This window comes from Mesocricetus auratus, unplaced genomic scaffold (genome assembly GCF_017639785.1).
Source record: "Mesocricetus auratus isolate SY011 unplaced genomic scaffold, BCM_Maur_2.0 Super-Scaffold_100045, whole genome shotgun sequence".
In the NCBI taxonomy this organism is placed as follows: Eukaryota; Metazoa; Chordata; class Mammalia; order Rodentia; family Cricetidae; genus Mesocricetus; species Mesocricetus auratus.
Genome location: NW_024429222.1, coordinates 3,345,902 through 3,366,328, shown reverse-complemented (window position 1 = coordinate 3,366,328; position 20,427 = coordinate 3,345,902). Strand labels below are relative to the sequence as shown.

The 20,427-nt window shown below is 42.1% G+C and overlaps 1 protein-coding gene across 1 annotated transcript; it reads right to left on the bottom strand.

The window, feature by feature from the left end:
- Window positions 1–1,556: 1,556 nt before the first annotated feature.
- On the bottom strand, window positions 1,557–18,874 carry Cnep1r1 (CTD nuclear envelope phosphatase 1 regulatory subunit 1). The gene is made up of 6 exons (XM_040735310.1): window positions 18,753–18,874; window positions 17,854–17,925; window positions 12,449–12,522; window positions 6,890–6,999; window positions 6,318–6,372; window positions 1,557–2,880 (listed from the first exon to the last, which is right to left on the bottom strand). The coding sequence occupies exons 1-6, from the start codon at window positions 18,775–18,777 to the stop codon at window positions 2,839–2,841; spliced, it is 378 nt and encodes a 125-aa protein (XP_040591244.1). The 5' UTR covers window positions 18,778–18,874; the 3' UTR covers window positions 1,557–2,838.
- Between the last annotated feature and the right edge of the window lie 1,553 nt (window positions 18,875–20,427).

The following is a 20,427-nucleotide window of genomic DNA, read 5'->3' as shown; positions in this document are numbered from 1 at the left end:
GTCCTGGTAGGGGTTTACAGAGCACTGTAGCTCTAGACTGTCTTTAACAAAGTTACTATTGCCAGTGGTGACACACCTATAATCCCAGCACTCAATGTTATGATAAAGCAAGTGGGGAACCTTGATGGATTCCATGGCAGGCGAGGGTGACCAAGGAGGGGGACAAACATGCCAGGCAGACAGAACTTATTAAGAAGTTTTATCAGAAAGGGAATGGTGGGGGAGGGGAGGAAAGAGAAAAGAAGCAAATGGACAGAGAAGGGAGACCGGAAAAGTCCGTCTGCCCAGGGAACAGCAGGAAAGAGGGAGAAGAGCGGGAAAGAGAGCTTAATTGACAGAGGTCTTTCTTTTAAAGGGGTCCTTTGCACCTGGGCTGACCAGGGTACTGCCTGAGTGCATTCTGCCAGGTGACATGGGAAGGCCAGCATAATGCCTGAATCCTTACAAGTAGGAGGCTGAGGCAGGCAATCTCTGAGTTCCAGGACAGCCAGGGCTACATAGTAGGACCTTGTCTTGAAAACCGGGGGGTGGGGGTGTGGGAGGTGGAGATAATTATCCTAAGTCTGGAGAGATGGTTCACCACTCTTGCATAGGACACAGATTGAATTCCCACCACCTATATGATGGCTCACAACCATATGTAACTCCAGTCCCAGGGAACCTGACATCTTTTGGCCTCTGTAGACAAAACACCCATACACATAAATACCTAAAGAATTAAAAACAATTATGGCTGTTTGCTTTGCAAACATAATAGCACATCCCTTTAATCACCCTAAATGATAGACTTAGGACACTGAAGGATTGCCATAGCCCAAGAATTCAGGATTGACTTAGAAAACAATGAGGCCTGGTCTCCAAATGAACAAGAATGAATAGAAATATAAAGGAAAACACCAACCTCTGGTGCTGTAGCAGGATGCTGTTTCTCAGAGCCAGTGGATCCCAAGCATATATATTCAGATATATGCTTATATATTCAGATATATCTCTTCTAGGGGAGAAGAGCCAGGATCTTATCACACACCAAATGAGTACTCCCCTGCCCCCAATACTCAGGGCCTTAAAATCTTCTTAAGCTTTACACTATAGGGGGAAATTCCCAATCTAAGTCTGTAAGAGCAACAAGACAAAAACCTACATTTTCTGAGTAAAAGTCAAGCACTATTAGACCATGAAGAGTAAGTCATGGAGAAAGCTAATAGTCTAGAATAGTACCGGCAACTGTGCTTGTTCTACTGAACAGTTACAATAAGACATGGAAGCTAGAGAGTACTAGCTGTTCTGGAAGACATCGGGCTCAATTCCCAGCTGCTACATGGTGCCTCACAAACATCTGTAACTCCAGTTCCCGTGAATCTGATGCCCTTTTCTCATTCCCACAGGCACCAAGCATGTAAGTGGGACACAGACACACGTGAAGGCAGAACACTCACACACATAAAAAAATTAAGTAAATTTCTAATTTGGAATTAGCTTGTATCTGATACATAAAATGTTTACATTTTTTTCTATTTTGCAAACACAATAAACCAAAGAAAGACTCTAATCACTAGTTATATATAAAGTATTTATTTTTATGCACATATTTACCTACAAAATTTACAGAAAACAATGCAGAACATACAGAATACCCTCTGAAAGAGTTCTTGAAAACAGAGGGTTTTATTGCCGCAATTCAAAGAATGCAATTTTATACACAGGAAAGTCAAGATGAACAGGTTAGTTAATGGCAGCTTTATTCAATGTTTTTGTCCTATTATTCAAATTTAGTTTCATATTAGATGAAATTTAAAATATTGCTCATGAAATAATTTAACCTTTTCAAAACCTTCTAATAAACAGGTAAAAGGCACCTCTAGTACTTTTAAGTATTTACAGCAATCCCATTGTTCATTTTCAGGGCTACTGTAGTACACGTGGCTGTTGCGCATACACAGTATGTCATCAACACTCTCCAGCAGTGACAACTGCAGGCTCTGGTTTGTGGTGTGGTTCCTGTTAATGGTGATGGGTTGGGCCATCAGCTACACCAGGACAGTACTAGTCTCCCACATCTAACATGCCTACCACAGCATAAAATTCAGTCACCTAAAATAAGGACTGTCAAATTCCCAGACAATACATAATTTAACTTGTACAATCAGAAGACTTTGGGGTGTTTTTTAAAATTCTTTTTTAAAAAAGTAATTTAGTGTTAAATGAAAACAATTTACTGAAAAATTATAACAATAGTTGCCAGAATCCAGTATTGGGCTTAACAAAAAAATTGTCGAAACATGTATAAATTTTCAACATAATGGAAAAGAGATTTTCTCAGTCTAAGTGGAGTCTGATCTTTTCCTGCAGCACAATGGAGGAGGCGCTGAGAATGAAAGGCACACATAGCAGCCAGTTTTGAGGAGCTGTGGAGATGCCAAGCAGATGGTTCCTGAAATACTGGTGCAGGAGAACAAAGTCCAAACATTTTCTTCTTGCTTTAACATTGGCATTGATTTGCTATTTACAGTAGTTTGCAAAAATACATTATAAAAACTGAATGAGGTTTGGTTTCTAAGTTTAACTTAGTAACATACACACATACTTCATCTGCAAAATTCTTTGCAGGAGCTGAAGTACTAAAGTGACACTAATACTGAACACAGGTAATCAAAGGTACTGAAGCACTGAGAGCTCAGTCATCATCATCGAGATAATCTGGGCAAATATTGCACGCTTCTTGTCAGTTGTTGCTAAACCGTCACATATTCAACTCCAAAAGGAATCCTTTATGGCGTTTTGCTGTATGACTTATTTGAAGAAAGACTGGTTTAGGTTTCCTAACAACAGTGCTGATTGTCATTGAACGTGAGGTCTAGGTTTCAAAATTAGCTTTCCTGTCTGTAAAAAAGAAAAACAAAAAAAGTCAATTCACAGTTAAAAACACCAGCAGTTACTTACAAACTTAAAAGGCATTGGAGGACCATGGTTTAACAGGTAAAGAAAGACACTCGGTGTCAAGCTTGATAACCTGAGCTCAGCCACTAGAACCCATATGGTAGATTCCTGTGAATTATCCTGTGGTCTCCCCCGTTTCTCCAGTGCTGGTATTAAGGGGTACACCACCACACCCTGCAACATGCACTTTTGTCCTGATGTTTTGTTGAGTAATGTTTTATGGTGGCACTGTTCAGTTAGGTTGTCACTAGCTATATGAAGTTGAGTACTTGAAATGAAAATAGTTTAAATTGAGATGTTCTATAAGACACAGGGAATGTCATAGAAAATACCAAAAGGGGGATAGTTTAAAAAGAAAAAATACACTGGGCAGAGTTGGAACTTTTGGCCTGGGGAGGATGGTGGGGTGACAGCAGTGGTAGAGGCAGCGGTGCACGTCTTTCATCCCAGCACTCGGGAGGCAGAGGCAGGTGGATCTCTACGAGTCTGAGGTCAGCCTGGTCTACAAAGTGAGTTCCAGGACAGTCAGAGAAATACTATCACCAAAAAAAAAAAAAAAAAAAAAAAAAAAGCACAAGGATTTGGTGTTATTTTTTGGCCACCATCACCACCACCACGACCACGACCACCACCACCATCCCACCCAAACTTTTCTTTTTAGGGGTTTATCTGAAGGAAACTAGATTTAGGTTGAAGGGTTAAATCAAATGTGTTACTTTCCTAACATATCTATTCAGTATTGTTTGAGTGCCTACTATGTGCCAGGTACCATGTAACATACTAAATATTTAGTAATAAACCACACAAAGCAGCTTCTATCACAGTACATTTAACAGAGAACACACCCAGCATGAAAGATGGGAAAATAACCATATGTCAAATAGGAAGTTAAATTACAATGCAACCAATATGCAATTAGACATAACAGAAGATGATTTGGGAAGGGAAATAAGCCTGGGACTACACATGGTTAATGGCCAATAATTAGTGGCTGTTGGGTCAACACATTCTTTTACTAGAACCTAATAAGAATATATATCAGGGGGCTGGAGAGATGGCTCAGGGATTAAGAGCACTGGCTGCTCTTTCAGAGATCCTCAGTTCAATTCCCAGCAACCACATAGTGACTCACAACCATCTATAATGAGATCTGGTGCCCTCTTCTGGCATAAAGGCATACATGCAGACAGAACACAATACATGATTAAAAAAATAAATCTTAAGAGCCACTGTTCAGTTCCCAGCACTCCCACCTTGGGAAACTCAACTACCTTGTAACTCCATTTCTAGGGGAGCTCAATGCCTCTGCACCCCGAGGGCACCTGCACACACTGGCATATACCACCATATATACACGCACACACATTAAAAAACGAGAATACACAACAAAGGCCGGGTGGTGACGGTGGTGGCAGCAGTGCACACCTTCAATCCCAGCCCTTGAGAGGCAGAGACAGGAGGATCTCTGTGAGTTCTACAGAGCAAATTCCAGAACAGACTCCAAAGCTACATAGAAAAACCCTGTCTCAAAAACAAAAAGAAATTCAAATAAAATATACAACCAAAGTGCAAAACACAGTATTTGGTTGCTGAGAATTTAGACAGTTTTAATTTATATTTCTCTTCAGACCAAAAATGTCACCTAGATCCTGGTTGCTTTTTCAGCAGTCACTTAATTTTTGTTAACTTCTTGCTATCTTAGAATGCTTCTCTTATGTGTGTATGGCTCTGTATTCACGGCGTGTATGCAGAGGACAACAGCAGGTGTTCTGTTCCATCACTCTCCATTTTACTCTTCTCGATCAGGGCGTCTCACTAACCCTGGAGCTGACAGCCCCAGCAAGTCTCCTGTCTACCCACTACAGTGCTGGGTTACAGGCAGCTGTGTGGCCATCCCTGGCTTCTTAGCATATTTTTTCATACTAGCTTTTCACTATTCTACTGAGGTATAATTTTTTAAAAATAAGATTCATTTTACTTTATGTATGTGAATGTTTTGCCTGCATGGATGTGGGTGGTCCATGTGAATACTTAGTGCCCTCACAAGACCCACTTGCCTCTGCTTCCTGGGACTAAAGGTATACACCATACCTGGGTTTTTTTTTTTTTTTTTCTGATTTATTTGAGACAGGGTTTCTCTGTGTAACAGCCCTAGCTGTCCTGGAACTAACTCTGTAGACCAGTTAAGTTTTGTTTTTTGTTTTTTTCCAGACAGGGGTTCTCTATATTGTTTTGGAGGCTGTCCTGGAACTCGTTCTGTAGACCAGGCTGGCCTCAAACTCACAGAGATCCACCTGCCTCTGCCTCCCAAGTGCTGAGATTAAAGGCGTGCCATGTTGTTTTTTGAGATAAGGTTTTTGTATGTAGTTCTGGTAGTCCTGGAGCTCACTATGCAGACCAAGATGCCCAGAACTCAGAGAGATCCTCCTGCCTCTGCCTCCTGAGTGATGGGATTAAGGTACATCATGATTTTGTCATTAAGGAAGATCAAAATGAGATGGGCAATGGTTGTGCATACCAGTGATACCAGTAATCAGGAGGCTAAGGCAGGAAAAATGCAGGTTTGAGACCAGCTTGGATGACTTAGTAAATTCTAGACTAGCCTAGGCTACAAACCAAAACCCTGTCTCAAAATTAAAATAAAAAAACAAAAACAAAAAAGATCAAATTGTCAACCCTACCAATTATTTGGCACCACTGACTGTTGAAGCTAGAACCCACAAAAGTCTATAGACTGTAACCCTGGCTGGTCTGGAACTTGCTATGTAAATCAGGCTTATCTCTGCTTCCTGAGTGCTGGGGTTAAAGGTGTGTGCCAACAAGCCTGATAAAGAATTCAGGTATACTCTTGTTTTGTTCAGATAAGGTATTATTATGGAGCCCAGGCTGGCCTTAACCCCTTTGCTGTTTCTTTGTTTTGTTTTGTTTTAGGACAGTATTTTTATCTTCAGGCTAGCCTCAAATTTGTACATAGGTAAAGAGAGCCTGGAACTTTGATCTTCCTGCTTCCATCTCCCAAGTGCTGGGATTACAGGTGTACACCATCATGCCTGGTTTCATGTGGTTTATACGAGTTAAACAATCATTCTACCAACTGAGCTACACCGCTGCACACTCTTGATTCTCTTGCCTCAGTTCCCTAGTAGGGAGATTACAGATAAATGCCACCCTGCCTGACCCACATGACCCAAAGGCCAGTTTTTCTAAAACTAAACATATTAGTACTCTCTCAGTGTTTTTGTTATTTTTGAAACAGGGTCTCACTATGTTGATCAGGGTGACCTTGAACTTGAAGTAATCCTCTTGCCTCCCAAGGGCAGAGATTATAAATGTCAACAATCATACCTGGCTACAGATATATTCTAATAAAAAATACTTACATCATCACAAGACATATTGTATTCTGCTAGTACCGTTCGACATCGAGCCGCTATACTGAATCAATGTCGTCAAAGGAAAATCACCAATACAAAGAAAGCTTCTGTTATGGTTTAGAAATGAAATCGTCCCCAAAGGCTATGTGTTACAGGCTTGGTCCCCAGTCCTTGGCATGTTGAGGTAACTGAGTAATAGAGAGATACACTTCATCAACAGATAAATCCACTGACCCGTTCATAGCTAAGGGGGTGGGTGGGACCTAGTCAGAGGATGCAGGTCACCAAGGAGGTGACTTTGAAAGACACTGTTTTGTTACTGACCCTTCACTGTTTCCTGCCAGCATGAGGTGAGTGGGTTGATTTCCTTCATGCTCCTTGCTGTGATGTGCTGCTAAACACACTGGAGCTAGCCAATCATGAACTGGACCTCTGAAACCATGAGCCCAGACCAATCTTCCCAGGTATTTTGTCACTGGGATGGATGTGATTAACACAGTTTCTAACAACCACTTAGATTACAGGGATGGTCTTCAGCTTAGTTCAGAGCACAGAGTTCAACTCGTGGTAAAGGATACATTGACGGTGCGACTACTCTTTTGTGTATGCCAGCAAAGAACAAGCCTATTAGAGTTATACAGCTAACTGTGAAAAACGGATGATTCCATAATGACGTGAAGAAGGACACCTGTAAAAGAAAAGTGTGAGATATAAAAATCTTAGGATCCTACCAGAAATGCAAAATGTTCTATCATCTAGACTATAAGGGTGTGAAGACTTCCAACAACTCTAGTTCTCTTTATTGCTGTGCTGTGAAAATAAACACATGACCATTTCAAATTCACTCCTATAACAAAAAACCACCCCACCAAAACCCTGACTTCTCTGCTCAGTGAATGAGGACGAGGCCTTTAGTCAACATCTCTCCCATGTTCTCCCCCACCCTCCAAAGACAGGTTTCTCTGCTTAGCTCTGGCTGTTCTGGAATTGGCCAGGCTGGCCTCTAACTCACAGAGATCTGCTTGCCTCTGCTTGAGTGCTGGGATTAAAGATGTGCACCCCCCCCCAACCTTTAGTCTCAATGGAAACACAGATTAAAGTTGATTTAATTACCTCCCTGTTGAAAAGCTTCCTCAAGGAAGGAGTGGTAGTGGTTGTGATACATACCTTTAATTTCAACACTCAGGAGATAGAGGCAAGTAGATCTCTGTGAGTTCAAGGCCAGCCTTGTCCACATAGGGAGTTCTGGAATAGCTGCATATTGAGACTTTGTCTCACAAAATTAAAACTACCAACAAAAGCTGCCTTTAGAGAATTGGGCCAGCTCTGTCATTGATGATCAGGTTGCACTGCAGACTAATCTTCATCTCCTGCTCTACCTCCACACATATGCTACCTACCCTATTAGCTTAATTCTACAGCTCCTCAACCACCTTGGCTTGAAAAAAATAAATGAAGCTTATTTGAAATTTTAAAAAATGACAGTTTTGAAGCTACTTGAAAAATATTGAAGTAAAAATATGAAATTTTTAAAAAGTTGTTTTTGAAGCTACTAAGATTTTAGTGGCCACAGAACCCTGAAGCAGGGAAAACTGGGAATAGGGAGGCTTCATTCAGATTTGGGCATAATGAAATAACTATAGAAAAGCTGGAAATACACAATTCTAAGAATATGTATGAACAAGAGTCCAGAATCCATGCTTGGAATATGAGAGGGCACAAAGGGCAGAAGGTTTAGAAACAGAAATGCAGCAAAGGGAAAAGATAAACTAGAAAGAGAAAGTAAACGGACTGGTAACTGCATAGAGGAAACCCTACGGGAGGCGCAGCACTCCCCACAAGAGATACCTCGGGGCTTAAGACGGAGAATAAATATACACACACATTCAAGACAAAGAAATGGACTCGGGGGCTGGAGAGATGGCTCAGAGGTTAAGAGCACTTCCAGAGGTTCTGAGTTCAATTCCCAGCAACCACATGGTGGCTCACAACCATCTGCAATTCAATCTGGTGCCCTCTTCTGGCATGTAGACAGAACACTGTATATGTAATAAATAAACAAATCTTTAAAAAAAAAAAAAAGAAAGAAATGGACTAGGTATATGATTCAATAAGGCCAATCCAAGAAATAAATAGCAGGAGGGAAATACTCTTGGGATGAGGAGATGCTGAAGACAAGCTAATGTTCCACTGGTCTCTGACCTGGTACTTACATTGTAGCCATGGAGCTTGGAACTCACAGCAATCCCTCTGCTTCAGCCTCCCAAGTATGGGGAATATAGGCATAAGTCACCACATTCGCCCCTAAAGAACAATCTTTTACTCTCTGAGGTTTATTGGTTAGCAAGATGGCTGGGTAAATAATGATACTTGCCATCAAGCCTGATAATCTGAGTTCAATCCCTAGGACCCACATGGTGGAAGGAGAGGGATAGAGGGAGACAGAGAGACAGGGAGAGAAGGAGGGAGGAAACAAGGGAAGAAGGGGGAAGGAAGGGAGGGGGGAGGAAGGGAGGGAGTGAGGGAGGGAGAGGGAGAGAGAGAGAGAGAGAGAGAGAGAGAGAGAGAGAGAGAGAGAGAGAGAGAGAGAGAGAGAGAGAGAGAGAGAGAGAGGGTTTTCTTTCTTTCTTTGTTTTTTGGGACAGGGTTTCTCTGTATTGTTTTGGAGGCTGTCCTAGAACTCGCTCTGTAGACCAGGCTGGCCTCGAACTCACAGAGATCCTCCTGCCTCTGCCTCCCGAGTGCTGGGATTAAAGGTGTGTGCCACCACCGCCCGGCTGAGAGAGAGAGATGTAATTCAAGAAAATCTGAGGTTTTTTTATTTTGTTTTTTCTGTGTTTCCTTGGCTGTCCCAGAACTTGCTCTGTAAACCAGGCTGGCCTCAAACTCAAAGACTCTACTGCCTCTGTCTCCTAAGTGCTGGGATTAAAGGTGTGTGTCACCACATCTGGCTAAAATGTGTCTATAGTTAGCATACAGTACCGTTTTAACTAGTAATGTGTGTATAGTCCATGTGTGTGCACTAACCTGCTTCTCTATAACCCTCCACCTTATTTTTAAGACGGGGTCTCTCACTGAACCTGGAGCTCACTGATTTGGCTGAACTGGCTGGTCAGCAAGCCCTGGATACTGTATCATCACCAACCCTGTCCTCCCCCCAGCACTATGGTTACTGACATGAACTGCATGTCTGGTTCTACATGGCTGTCAGAGTTATAAACTCTGGTCCTCATACTATACAGCAAACACTTTACCCACTCAATGGTCTCCCAAGGCCTGATATTTCATAGTTGTATGTTACTTTTCTGTTGTTATCTAGCAACAATGTCTCACCAGGCTGGTCTCTGTCACTCCTGGTTTAGTCTCCCATGACGCCAAGATTACAGGACTGCACTACTACCCTGGCTTTATGTTTTCATTTTAATTAGGTCAGCTGTATTAGCCTCCTCCCCTCCATGGTAACAATCAATGGTATCTAAACAGCAGTCTCCTTCTTTCAGGAGTTTGCAATATCCGTTCTCTCCCTGGCTTTTGTATTCATACCTCCTGCTTCAGATATAATTGCTGGTTAGAACTCTCATCAGGCTTGCGGTTATTAAATACTGAAGTGAAAAGAGCCAGCCCTAAGGCTAACATCTTCTCATCTAATTTAGAAAATTATATTAACTACAGAGTTTTGGGCCTATTTCCGATTACATTTAATTCTTCGTTTTATTAAGATCTCAACTAGCTGAAATCAGCTTATATTTTTCTCAATTAGAAGTAGACTCATTTCCCAAGATAGAACTTTTTAATCTTCTTGCCAGTTTCCTTCCACCCTCCCCTACAGCTGAGTACCAAGTACAGCCTTCAGATCAGACTTTATACATGAACTCACAGGAGCGTTTCCTGTGTGTCACAAAACACCCTCTAGTAACATAAAACTCTACTACCAACCTCCCTTGATTCCTGTCCTTCTCCATCTCCACTCCGTGGAGAGTCAGAGAGGCCACACGCTAAACAACCCCCGTGGCTGTCTGAATTGCCAACTAAATTGATGACAGAAGCTGTATTATTAGGTTTCCCCTTCTGCATAACTTAAAAAGTAGAACATAAACCTTCAAATGGTGTCTACTTAATTATAACTTTAAAAGAGAGAGCCTAAGCTGGGCAGTGGTGGCACATGCCTTTAATACATGCATTCGAGAGGCAGAGGCAAGCTGATTTCTGTGATACTGAGGCCAGCCTGGTCTACAGAACAGGACTGCTACACAGAGAAACTCTGTCTTGACAAAAGCTAAAGAAAAAAAAAAAAAAAGGACTGAGAGATGGCTCAGTAGTTAAGAGCACTAGCTGCTCTTCTAGAGGTCCTGAGTTCAATTCCCAGCAATCATATATAACCATCTGTAATGAGATCTGGAGCCCTCTTCTGGTGTGCAGAGACACAAGCAGACAGAACACTGTAAACATAATAAATCATTGAAAAAGAAAGGAGAGCCTATTTTTAAGATTCTGTAAATTGTAAGACTAACTTACAGCTGGGGAGAGGTGATCACTGACAAGCCTGAGACTAGCCAGATGTGTTGGTGTGTGCTTAGAAGCTCAGCACTGGGGAGGCAGACACAGAAGCAGCTGGATGTGTGTAAGTTGAAGCTACCTTGGTCTATACAACAAGTTCCAGGACAGCCAGGGCTACTTAGTGAGACCCTGTCTTGAAAGGGGACAGGGACGGGGACAGGGAAGGGGGTGGGGTAGAATAAAAAAAAAAACAAGGAAAAACCCAAGGCTGCAGATTTTCTAATAAAAAAGACTGAGCTTAAAATTATGGCACTAGGAGAAAGAGGTGGAAACTCACAACATTCTATCGGCTTTCGTCAAATAACCCTTCCAGAGCTGGCCTTATGAAATTCAATATTGCACTTGGTATAGTAAAGCTCCTGCACAGTGCCCAGTGGGAGATCTCTCAGTGTTCCCTATATTAAACACCAGGCAAGAAACATGGAAGGACTAATGTGTGTGTGTGTGGGGGGGGCACTTTGCTAACTAAGCAGCTGGCAGGTGTTCTCTTCAATGACAATAAAAACACATGGAATTAATTGTGACTCCAGGATTAGGTCACTTAGAGATCAATGTATAACTCAATTCTATCAACTTTGCTGAGCTATGTGGCCTAGAAATCAGTGACTTGGTTTCCTTCCTGATTTTGGCCACCTGGTCTAATCTGTTTATCAGTTATATTTGTCTTTTTTTTCCTGGCATCTCAAATGCTTTATAGGTTACTAAAAGGTATTAACAGATAATTCACTGAATTACAATTTTTTTTGGAATTGTTTTGGAGCCTGCCTCTGCCTCCCAAGTGCTGGGATTAAAGGCATGCACCACCAACGCCCGGCTTGAATTACAACTTTTAAAAGCTGGTACTAAGCAGGGCAGTGGTGGTTCACACCTTTAGTCCCAGCTCTTATGAGGTGGAGGCAGGTGGGTCTCTGTGAGTCTAAGGCCAGCCTGGTCTACAGAGAGAGTTCTAGGACAGTCAGGGCTATACAGAGAAATTGTCTCAAAAAACAAACAAACAAAAAATAAATAAACAAGCAAAAAAAAAAAAGCTGGTACTAATGATACTAGCTGAACAAAACAGAAAGAAAAGAATTGCTATATAGAAACAGAAAAATTCAAAAAATGAAATAACAGTACAATTTTTTTTTGTTTTTTTGAGACAGGGTTTCTCTGTATTGTTTTGGAGGCTGTCCAACAGTACAATTTTTAATATCTTTTCCCTTATAAAGGTAATTAGCCCATGTTGGGTGGTAGTGGTACACATCTGTAATCCCAACACTCACAAGGCAGAGGCAAGTGGTCTCTTGAATTTGAGGTCAGCTTGCTCTGGTCTACAGAGTAAGTTCTAAGACAGCCAGGGATACACACAGTATACAAAGAAACCCTGTCTTGAAAAGCACAAAAAAAAAAAAAGTAACTAACCCACAAGAGCCAGCCAGCTAGAGCTTTCCTTAAGCAAACTATTACTGAGCACGTTGTTAATATAAGGATTAACGTCATTAGTAGCAGGCACAGGTAGCTTGGCCTCATACTCCATGAATAGCATTACTACATCCAGTATCTCATTTAATCTGCTAAAGATTTTAAAATGAAATTTCTACCTTTTGTGTCTCAGGATCTATTAGCCAGTTCCAGGCACCAGTAGCTGTACAGACAGACACCACTATAAGAAGCACTGGTGAAAGATAAACAAAAAATTAGTAAGCAAACACATCCCTTATCCCTTCTTGTCTTGATATCCTTCCATCAGTGCCTAACAGACACAGCCAAGGAGTGTATAGCGTTTGATCAGACAGCAATGACAGTGCTCAAGAGTCAGACTTGACATCTTAAGGGACTCTCCTCAACATTCTGAACCCTGGGAAAGGAGGATGATAGCAACCTCCTCTTTCTTGGTTAGAATTCATGAGAGTGAGCTCTAAAACTTAAAACCAAGAAGTTAGATGGCAAAACTTCTACATAAGTCTCCATGTTACAGAAGTTTGATTGTGGCTTTGCAGATCCTGTAAACTTGAATTGGAAAAAAATCTTCCTATTTTCAGCCGGGCAGTAGTGGTGCACTCCGGAGGCAGAGGCAGGTGGATCTCTGTGAGTTTGAGGTCAGTCTGGTCTACAAGAGTGAGTTTCAGGACAGGCACCAAATTACACAGAGAAACCCCGTCTCGAAAAACCAAAAACCAAACAAATAAACAAAAAAACAACCTTCCTATTTTCTAATTTTCTAATGTCTGAACCACACTGAAGCCCTGTGAGTTCTAACTGAGGGGCTCTTCCATCAAGACTACTGCTGTTGGGTTAAACAAGAGTCACTGTTGGAGTCCTGTGGGTGTGAACTCAATGTGGAACACACCAATTAGGACTGGTTTCTAAAAGGGACTTAAAGAAAGACTTAAAGAAATTTCTACAGCTAGTGCAACCTGAAAAGGGCTTACACTTTCCCACTAATTTTTTTAATTCCACATTTGTTCAGCTGCATATATGTATGCATGCACATGTATGTGCCATAGTGCACATGTGGAGGTCTGAGGTACCTATGGGAGCTGGTTCTCTCCCTACACCAGATGGCTGCTGGGGACTGAACTCAAGTCATCAGGTTGGGCGACAATCACTTTACCTGCTGAGCCATTTGCTAGAATCCCCCCCTTAAAATCTAAATAGATTATAAATTGAAGAATAGATGGCATTAATAAAAGAAGAATGAAACTGTGATAGTTAATGTTCTGGAAATTCATTAACTCACAATGAATAGATTCTGGATTTTATTTATTTATCACATTGGACAGATTTACGAATAGGAAAACCAATTTTCAGGAAACAGAAACATAATAATATTGTAATCATCTGCAATTTCTAGTGATAGAGGTTAGTAAAAAATAATTTTATGCAGCTGGAGATATGGCTCAAAGGTTAAGAGCAATGGCTGCTCTTTCAGAGGTCATAAGTTCAATTCCCAGGAACCACATGATGGCTCACAACCATCTATAATGAGATCTGGTGTCCTCTTCTGACAGAACACTGTATACACAATAAATAAATAAATAAATCTTTAAAAATGTATTTTAGGTATTTAGTAATACACTCAAAATTATTTTCTGAGCTAGGAATAAATTAAACTCAATTTCTTACTTTGTAGTTCCAGAAAGAGCTATATTATCCTGGTACTTTTACAAAAATGACATAAAACCAAAACCAAATGTTAGAAAGGATTTCATATCTGTGTTTTTATTTGACTGGTCCATGCAAGCTGATGGCACTTGCATGAAGCAGATGGAGAGTAAATGTGTAAGTCACATGCCACTTTCCAAGACAGGGCAGCGCTGCACACATTTTAAAAGGTTTTCCAGCAAAGGTTTGGGAACAATTTCTTCCTAAACAAAAACAAGAAAATCATTATTTATGTATCTAACCAATCAAAACTTACAGTATATGGTTACAGCTTCACAAAGACAGCTAATAAAATCATTTAAAAGTTCTGATCCCAGGGCTGGAGAGATAGCTCAGAGGTTAAGAGCATTGACTGCTCTTCAAGAGGTCTTGAGTTCAATTTCCAGCAACCACATGGTGGCTCACAGCCATCTGTAATGAGATCTGGCACCTTCTTCTGGCCTGCAGGCATACATGCAGGAAGAACACTGTGTACATAATAAAAAATAAATCTTAAAAAAAAAGTCCTAACCCTTGACTTCAGTAGTGCTTTTTTGGTCCTGCAGCCGGAGTCAAACCCTGAAATAAGATATGTCTTTGCAGGGCTGAGATGGCTCAGTAGACTAAAGAGCACATGCTGCTCTTGCAGAAGACTGGAGTTCAGTTCTCAGTACATGGTGGCTTACAATGGTCCATAACTCCAATTCTAGTGGGCCCAGCACCCTCTGCTGCCCTCCTTGGTACTAGGCATGCACACTTGAAAGGAAAATACTCATACACATTAGGATAAATATAATAATTTAAAAAGGGCAGTGGTGGTGTGCACCTTTAATCTCAGTACTTGGGAGGCAGAGGCAGGCAAGTTCTAGGACAGCCTGGACTGTTACACAGAGAAACACTGTCTACAGAAACAAAACCCAATATAATAAAACAAAATAAAATAAAGGACCAGGTTCAATTCCTAGGACCCACACTGTGTGTGGCTCACTACCTCCTCGGATACCAGGCACGCATGTGGTACACATATACATATGCAGGCAAAATACTCATACATATAAAATAATAAAATCTAAACAAATTTAACAAAAACTTAAAAAGCCCATGTCTTCGTGCTGTCTGGGTGGTTCAGCCATAGAGAGCATGTCTAGCAAACTGGCCCTGGATCTGAGGCCCAGCACTGAAAAACAAGTTCCATCCCAACTGTACTTCTAGGCAGAAACTAAATCTGTGTCCAACTTCCTAGGACTAGTCCAGAGCTGAGTGGTATAACACATCCGTGGTCCTGGCAACTGGGGAAGCAGGGCAGGAGGATCATTTGAGCCTAGAAGTTAGAGGTCAGCCTGAGCAAGATAAGAAGGAGATCCCAAATCCAAAAAGAAAAGGAGGAGAGGGAAGAGGGAAAAGAGACAACTTGTCTCAGTACAGATGAGCAGAACATTCTCATGGCTTTAACAATGCTTTCATTCTTGTTCACATTTCCCACTCTGCTCCTTCCTTGGAGCAGTAACTAGAACTCATTCAAACCATACTTCGCAGCCTTCATAGTACTTAGGAATAGGCAGTGGTAAGGTGGAAGTCTTTTCTGGGTCAGGCTCCAAAGTACATCATTATGTTGTATTAAACATCAACTAGGGAGGTCACCAAGATGGCTCATCTGATAACAGTGTTTACCCTCAAGCCTCATCCTAAGTTCAAGTCCCAGGATCCACATGGTAGACAGAAAGAGCTGTCTCCCACACATAGTCCTCTGGCTTCAGCATGTTAGTAAACCTGTATGCAGGTACACGTACCCACAGTAAATGTAAGAAATATAATAGTTTTAAAATAAACTAAGAAAAAGTCATAACCTTTATTTTTAAATATGTAATTTTATATGTGTGTACCTGAGTGTACATATGTACACTACATGTATGCAGGACCTGCAGAGGTCAGAAGGTTGAGCTGCCGTGTGGGTGCTGGGAACCAATCTCAGGTCCTCTGCTGAGCCATCTCCCCAGCCCTATGTTTTAACCTTTTCTAGGTATAAAATGAATGATTTTTTTTTTTGGTTTTTTGTTTTTGTTTTTCGAGACAGGGTTTGTCTGTATTGTTTTGGAGGCTGTCCTGGAACTCGCTTTGTAGACCAGGATGACCTAGAACTCACAGAGATCCGCCTGCCTCTGTCTCCCAAGTGCTGGGATTAAAGGCGTGCGCCACCAAAGCCCGGCCAATGAATGATTTTTTTAAAGCAAGTGTTGTATATGCTAAGCATATGCTCTACCACTGAGTCATGCCGCAAGTCAAAATATGACTTTTCACTTTCAAAAATATTTTATTATTTTAAGTTATGTGCATGTGTGTGTGTGTGTGTGTGTGTGTCTGTGTGTGTTCATATGGATTTGTGCACACATGTGCAGAATCTAAGAGAAGGCTGGAGTTACAGGTAGCCGGCATGGGTGCTGGGAACTGAACCTGTGTCCTCTACAAGATCAGTATGCACTCTGAATAATGGAGCCACCTCTACAGCTCCAAAATATGATTTTTCATAACAAAATTGTATTTCAACTGCTTGTAAGCAAATTGTGTTTTGCTTTGAGAGTCTCTTATGCATAAGTACACATGTTCACGCTCATACACGTACAGTGTGTGTGGGTTGGCACAGTCAATGTGTAACCTATTTTATGAGACAGAGCATCCCATCGAACCTGGAACTCACAGGCTACTAAAATTTTATTGCAATTTTTAATCAAAGTATAACATTTAATAAAAAACATTTATGTTAGAGCTGGAAAGATGGCTTAGCAATTAAGAACACCGGTTGCTCTTCCAGAAGTCCTGAGTTCAATTCCCAGCACCCACATGACAACATACAATCCTCTGTAACTCCAGTCCAAGAAGATCTATTGCCCTTTTCTGGCCTCTTTGGACACACACACACACACACACACACACACACACACACACACACACACACACACACACGTAATTCACAGATATACATGCAGGCAAAATACCTTAACACATAAACTAAAAAAAACCGTGATTTTGTTTTGGACAGACAGCGCAGCAGTGAAGAGCACTTGGGTTCTCACAGAGAACCTGGGTTCAGTCCCCAGCATCCACACAGTTGCTTATAATCACTAGCCTAGCAACTCCAGTTGCAGGGTATATGGTGCCCTCTTCTGGACTCTGCAGGCACCAGGCTGTACATACATATATGTAAGACAAAACATTGATATACATACTTCTGACATGTGTATACATAATGAATAAAAAAAGAAAAGAAAAATATAACCATATAAAATAGTCTGTTGCCAGGCAGTGGTGGTGCAAGCCTTTAATCCCAGAACTCAGGAGGCAGAAGCAGGTGGATCTCTGTGAGTTCGAGACCAGCTTGGTCTACAGAGTGAGTGCCAGGACTGCCTCCAAAGCTACAGAGAAACCCTGTCTCAAAAAAAAAAAAAATTCACATATCGTGTGTGTGTGTGTGTGTGTGTGTGTGTGTGTGTGTGTGTGTGTGTGTACATGATATGTATAGCCATGCATGCCACAGCAGGAATGCAGAGGTCAGAGAACTCTGTGGAGTCCATCTGCCCCTTCCCCATTTAAATGGCTTCTGAGGACGAAGCTAAGTCTAATGTCTACTGCAAGCACCCAGACATCTTGCTAGCCCATAATTTTCTTTTCTTAAGCACTTCTTTGTAATACATTGTTGACAGTGTCAAATAATACATTTAAAAGTTGTCTAAACACAGAAATCTTATGGCTGAGTAAAACATGCCTTTCTCAGTCCAAATTATTAAATGAAAGGAAGTCATTCCCACTTAGGAATACAGTTATCAGCGGCACTGCATTTTCCCTTAGAAAGCAATCGGAAACTTACTTCTCCAGCGTCCAGTGGCAGGTTGCAAGCAATGAATATACTCAGTAAGTCTTCTTTCGAAAGCCTTGAGATCTAGGCAAAGAGAGTTCAGTTCTCCACCTGCGCTTGCCAGTCTGAACTTACTACAACGAAATTCAGGTCGATAACTGCTACAGGTCTTACACATCAAATCACGTGTCGTGCATTGTTTGCTTATGATGGCAGCTTTAAGTAAACAGCAAAAACATCACTTTCCTTTAATTCCAATTTCTGGAAACCAGTTGGTCTACTTTTAGAAGCTTGAAAAAAAATGGTAGTGGAAGACCATTCAGAGCCATAAGCTGGAATTGGGGGAGTTGCAAATAAAAGGACCAGAACCTGACTGAATTCTAATTCTGTGGAACCAAGTCTACTTGACCGCAAATCATCCGATTCAGGCTCTAGTTCTATCATTAATTGATGCTTATGTAGCATGGGCTTACTAGACTTCCGGAGACAGATAACGGGCTGTGCAAAGACACTCCCTGCCCTCCTCGGAATGGGCTACCGGCGCGGGCAGCAGCACAGCACCTACGCCTTGTGCTGAGGCAGGGCGTACCTCCGAAGGAAGTGGGTGCGAGTTCCACAGTGGCTTTTTTTTTTTAAACTTTGGAAGGCCAAGAGCACTTCGAAGCCCGGGCAATTACCGGAAGCCGAGGAAGAAATTAGGGTTCCGGCTCTTGGGGCTGTCAGACAAAAAAAAAAAAAAAAAAGAAAGCAAGAAAGAAAAGCAAAAGGATCCGCAGTCCACGACAGTAAGGGCTGCTCAATGAGAAGGTCCCCAGCCCGAGCCGGGAGAACGCGGCCCCTCCGCGGCCGTGCGCCCGTGTCCCCGCACGCCGCCCTCGCGGGCCCACCTGCCTCGGGGCCACACACTCTACCTTCCGCCTGTTCCAGCGAGTTCATGTCGGGCGGCAGCTCCGGTCACCGCCACGGCCCGGTCCGCATCGCAGCCCTCAGTCCCCGCCCGACCCGCAGCGCCAACTCCCACCTCTAACCGCTCCCCTCAGCCCCTCCCCTTCGCACCGCCCATTTTCTAGAAACGCTGATTTTACTGGGTGTCTTTGTCAGACCTCTTAACTAAAGTTGTTTTCTATTGGCTAATTTCAGCAAACGCCTTCAGGGACCTGGGGTTAGACGGTCAGCGGGAAGGGCCAAGAACAGCAGGCAGTCAGGCTGATATGGCCATGGCGCCACCTGCTGCCTCGGGGAGGAACTGCAGGCTGGCCAAGCGTCCTTCACTTCTACACATTTACTTGGTTTCTTTTTTAGTTCTTTCAGTTTCTAAACAGCAATAGAGCGCCCACTACTTTCTGGGAAGTGTTCTGTTGCTAAGAGTAGATCAACAAGCTATCCTTGCCCTCAAGAAACTAAAATATGTTCAGTGGTAAGTAAATAGAAGCCCTTAAAATAGATTAATGGTACCTCTTTTCTTAGATATCCAACTCCTTCAAGAAGGGTTTTCTCTCTTAGTTATTTTCTTCTTATGTCATCCTGTATTCATAAGTAATAAAGAATGCAAGGTACAACTATAACAAAAATATGTACACGGCTAGCAAAATGTATATTTGATTCTAATGTCCTGTTTATTTCCTGGCTGTCATTGATTCATTCAATAAGTATTTATTGCATGACACACTAAGCATTCTATTTATCCAAGATACAATTATGACCAAGGTAGATAAGATTGCAGTCCTCACAGTGAAAGGCTGCAAGGAGCAATAAGCATGACAGCAAGCAATTGATTTCAGATACGAGTGGTTCTCCAGAGAAGGCAATAGATAATACGATGATGGAAAGAAAGGGGTTTAGTGACCTTACAAGGACATTTGCGCTGAGGGCTCCAAGATGACAGAAAAGATGAGGGCTGATCAGGTCTTGCAAAGCACTACCTTGTTTCAAAATTGATACATTGTATGTTTTACTCACCTTCAGACTTCCTCTGATAATAGGAGTCTGCTCCTGACTTGTTACAGATCCCTCTATTGCAGTGTCCCCCCCCCTTTTTTTTTTTTTTTTTTTTGGTTTTTCGAGACAGGCTTTCTCTGTGGCTTTGGAGACTGTCCTGGAACTAGCTCTTGTAGACCAGGCTGGTCTTGAACTCACAGACATCCACCTGTCTCTGCCTCCCGAGTGCTGGGATTAAAGGTGTGCACCACCACTGCCTTTTGAGATCAAGTTTTTCTCTGTAGATTAAGCTTGCCATGAACCTGCTGTGTAACCCACTCTGGCTTCAAACTTGCAGTCACTCCTGCTTAAGTGCTGGGACTGCAGGTGGTGTAGGGAAAAGGGTCCAGCCAAAGAAACACACCTTGAGCAGAGCCAAAGAAACACACCCTGACCCTAAAACTAAAGTCAAAAGGCTAAAAAGGACCAGTGAGAGAAACGCCCTTTGGCCCTGAAACCAGAGCCAAATCTGACCCTGTGCAGAAAATTAGCCAATCCCTGAGCAGAAGACCTAGCCATCTTAAACTCAGGGATTGAAATCTGACCAATCCCCACCCTGGAAAACCTCAGCCCTCTAAGAATCCCTATATAAACCCTGTATCTGTTCAG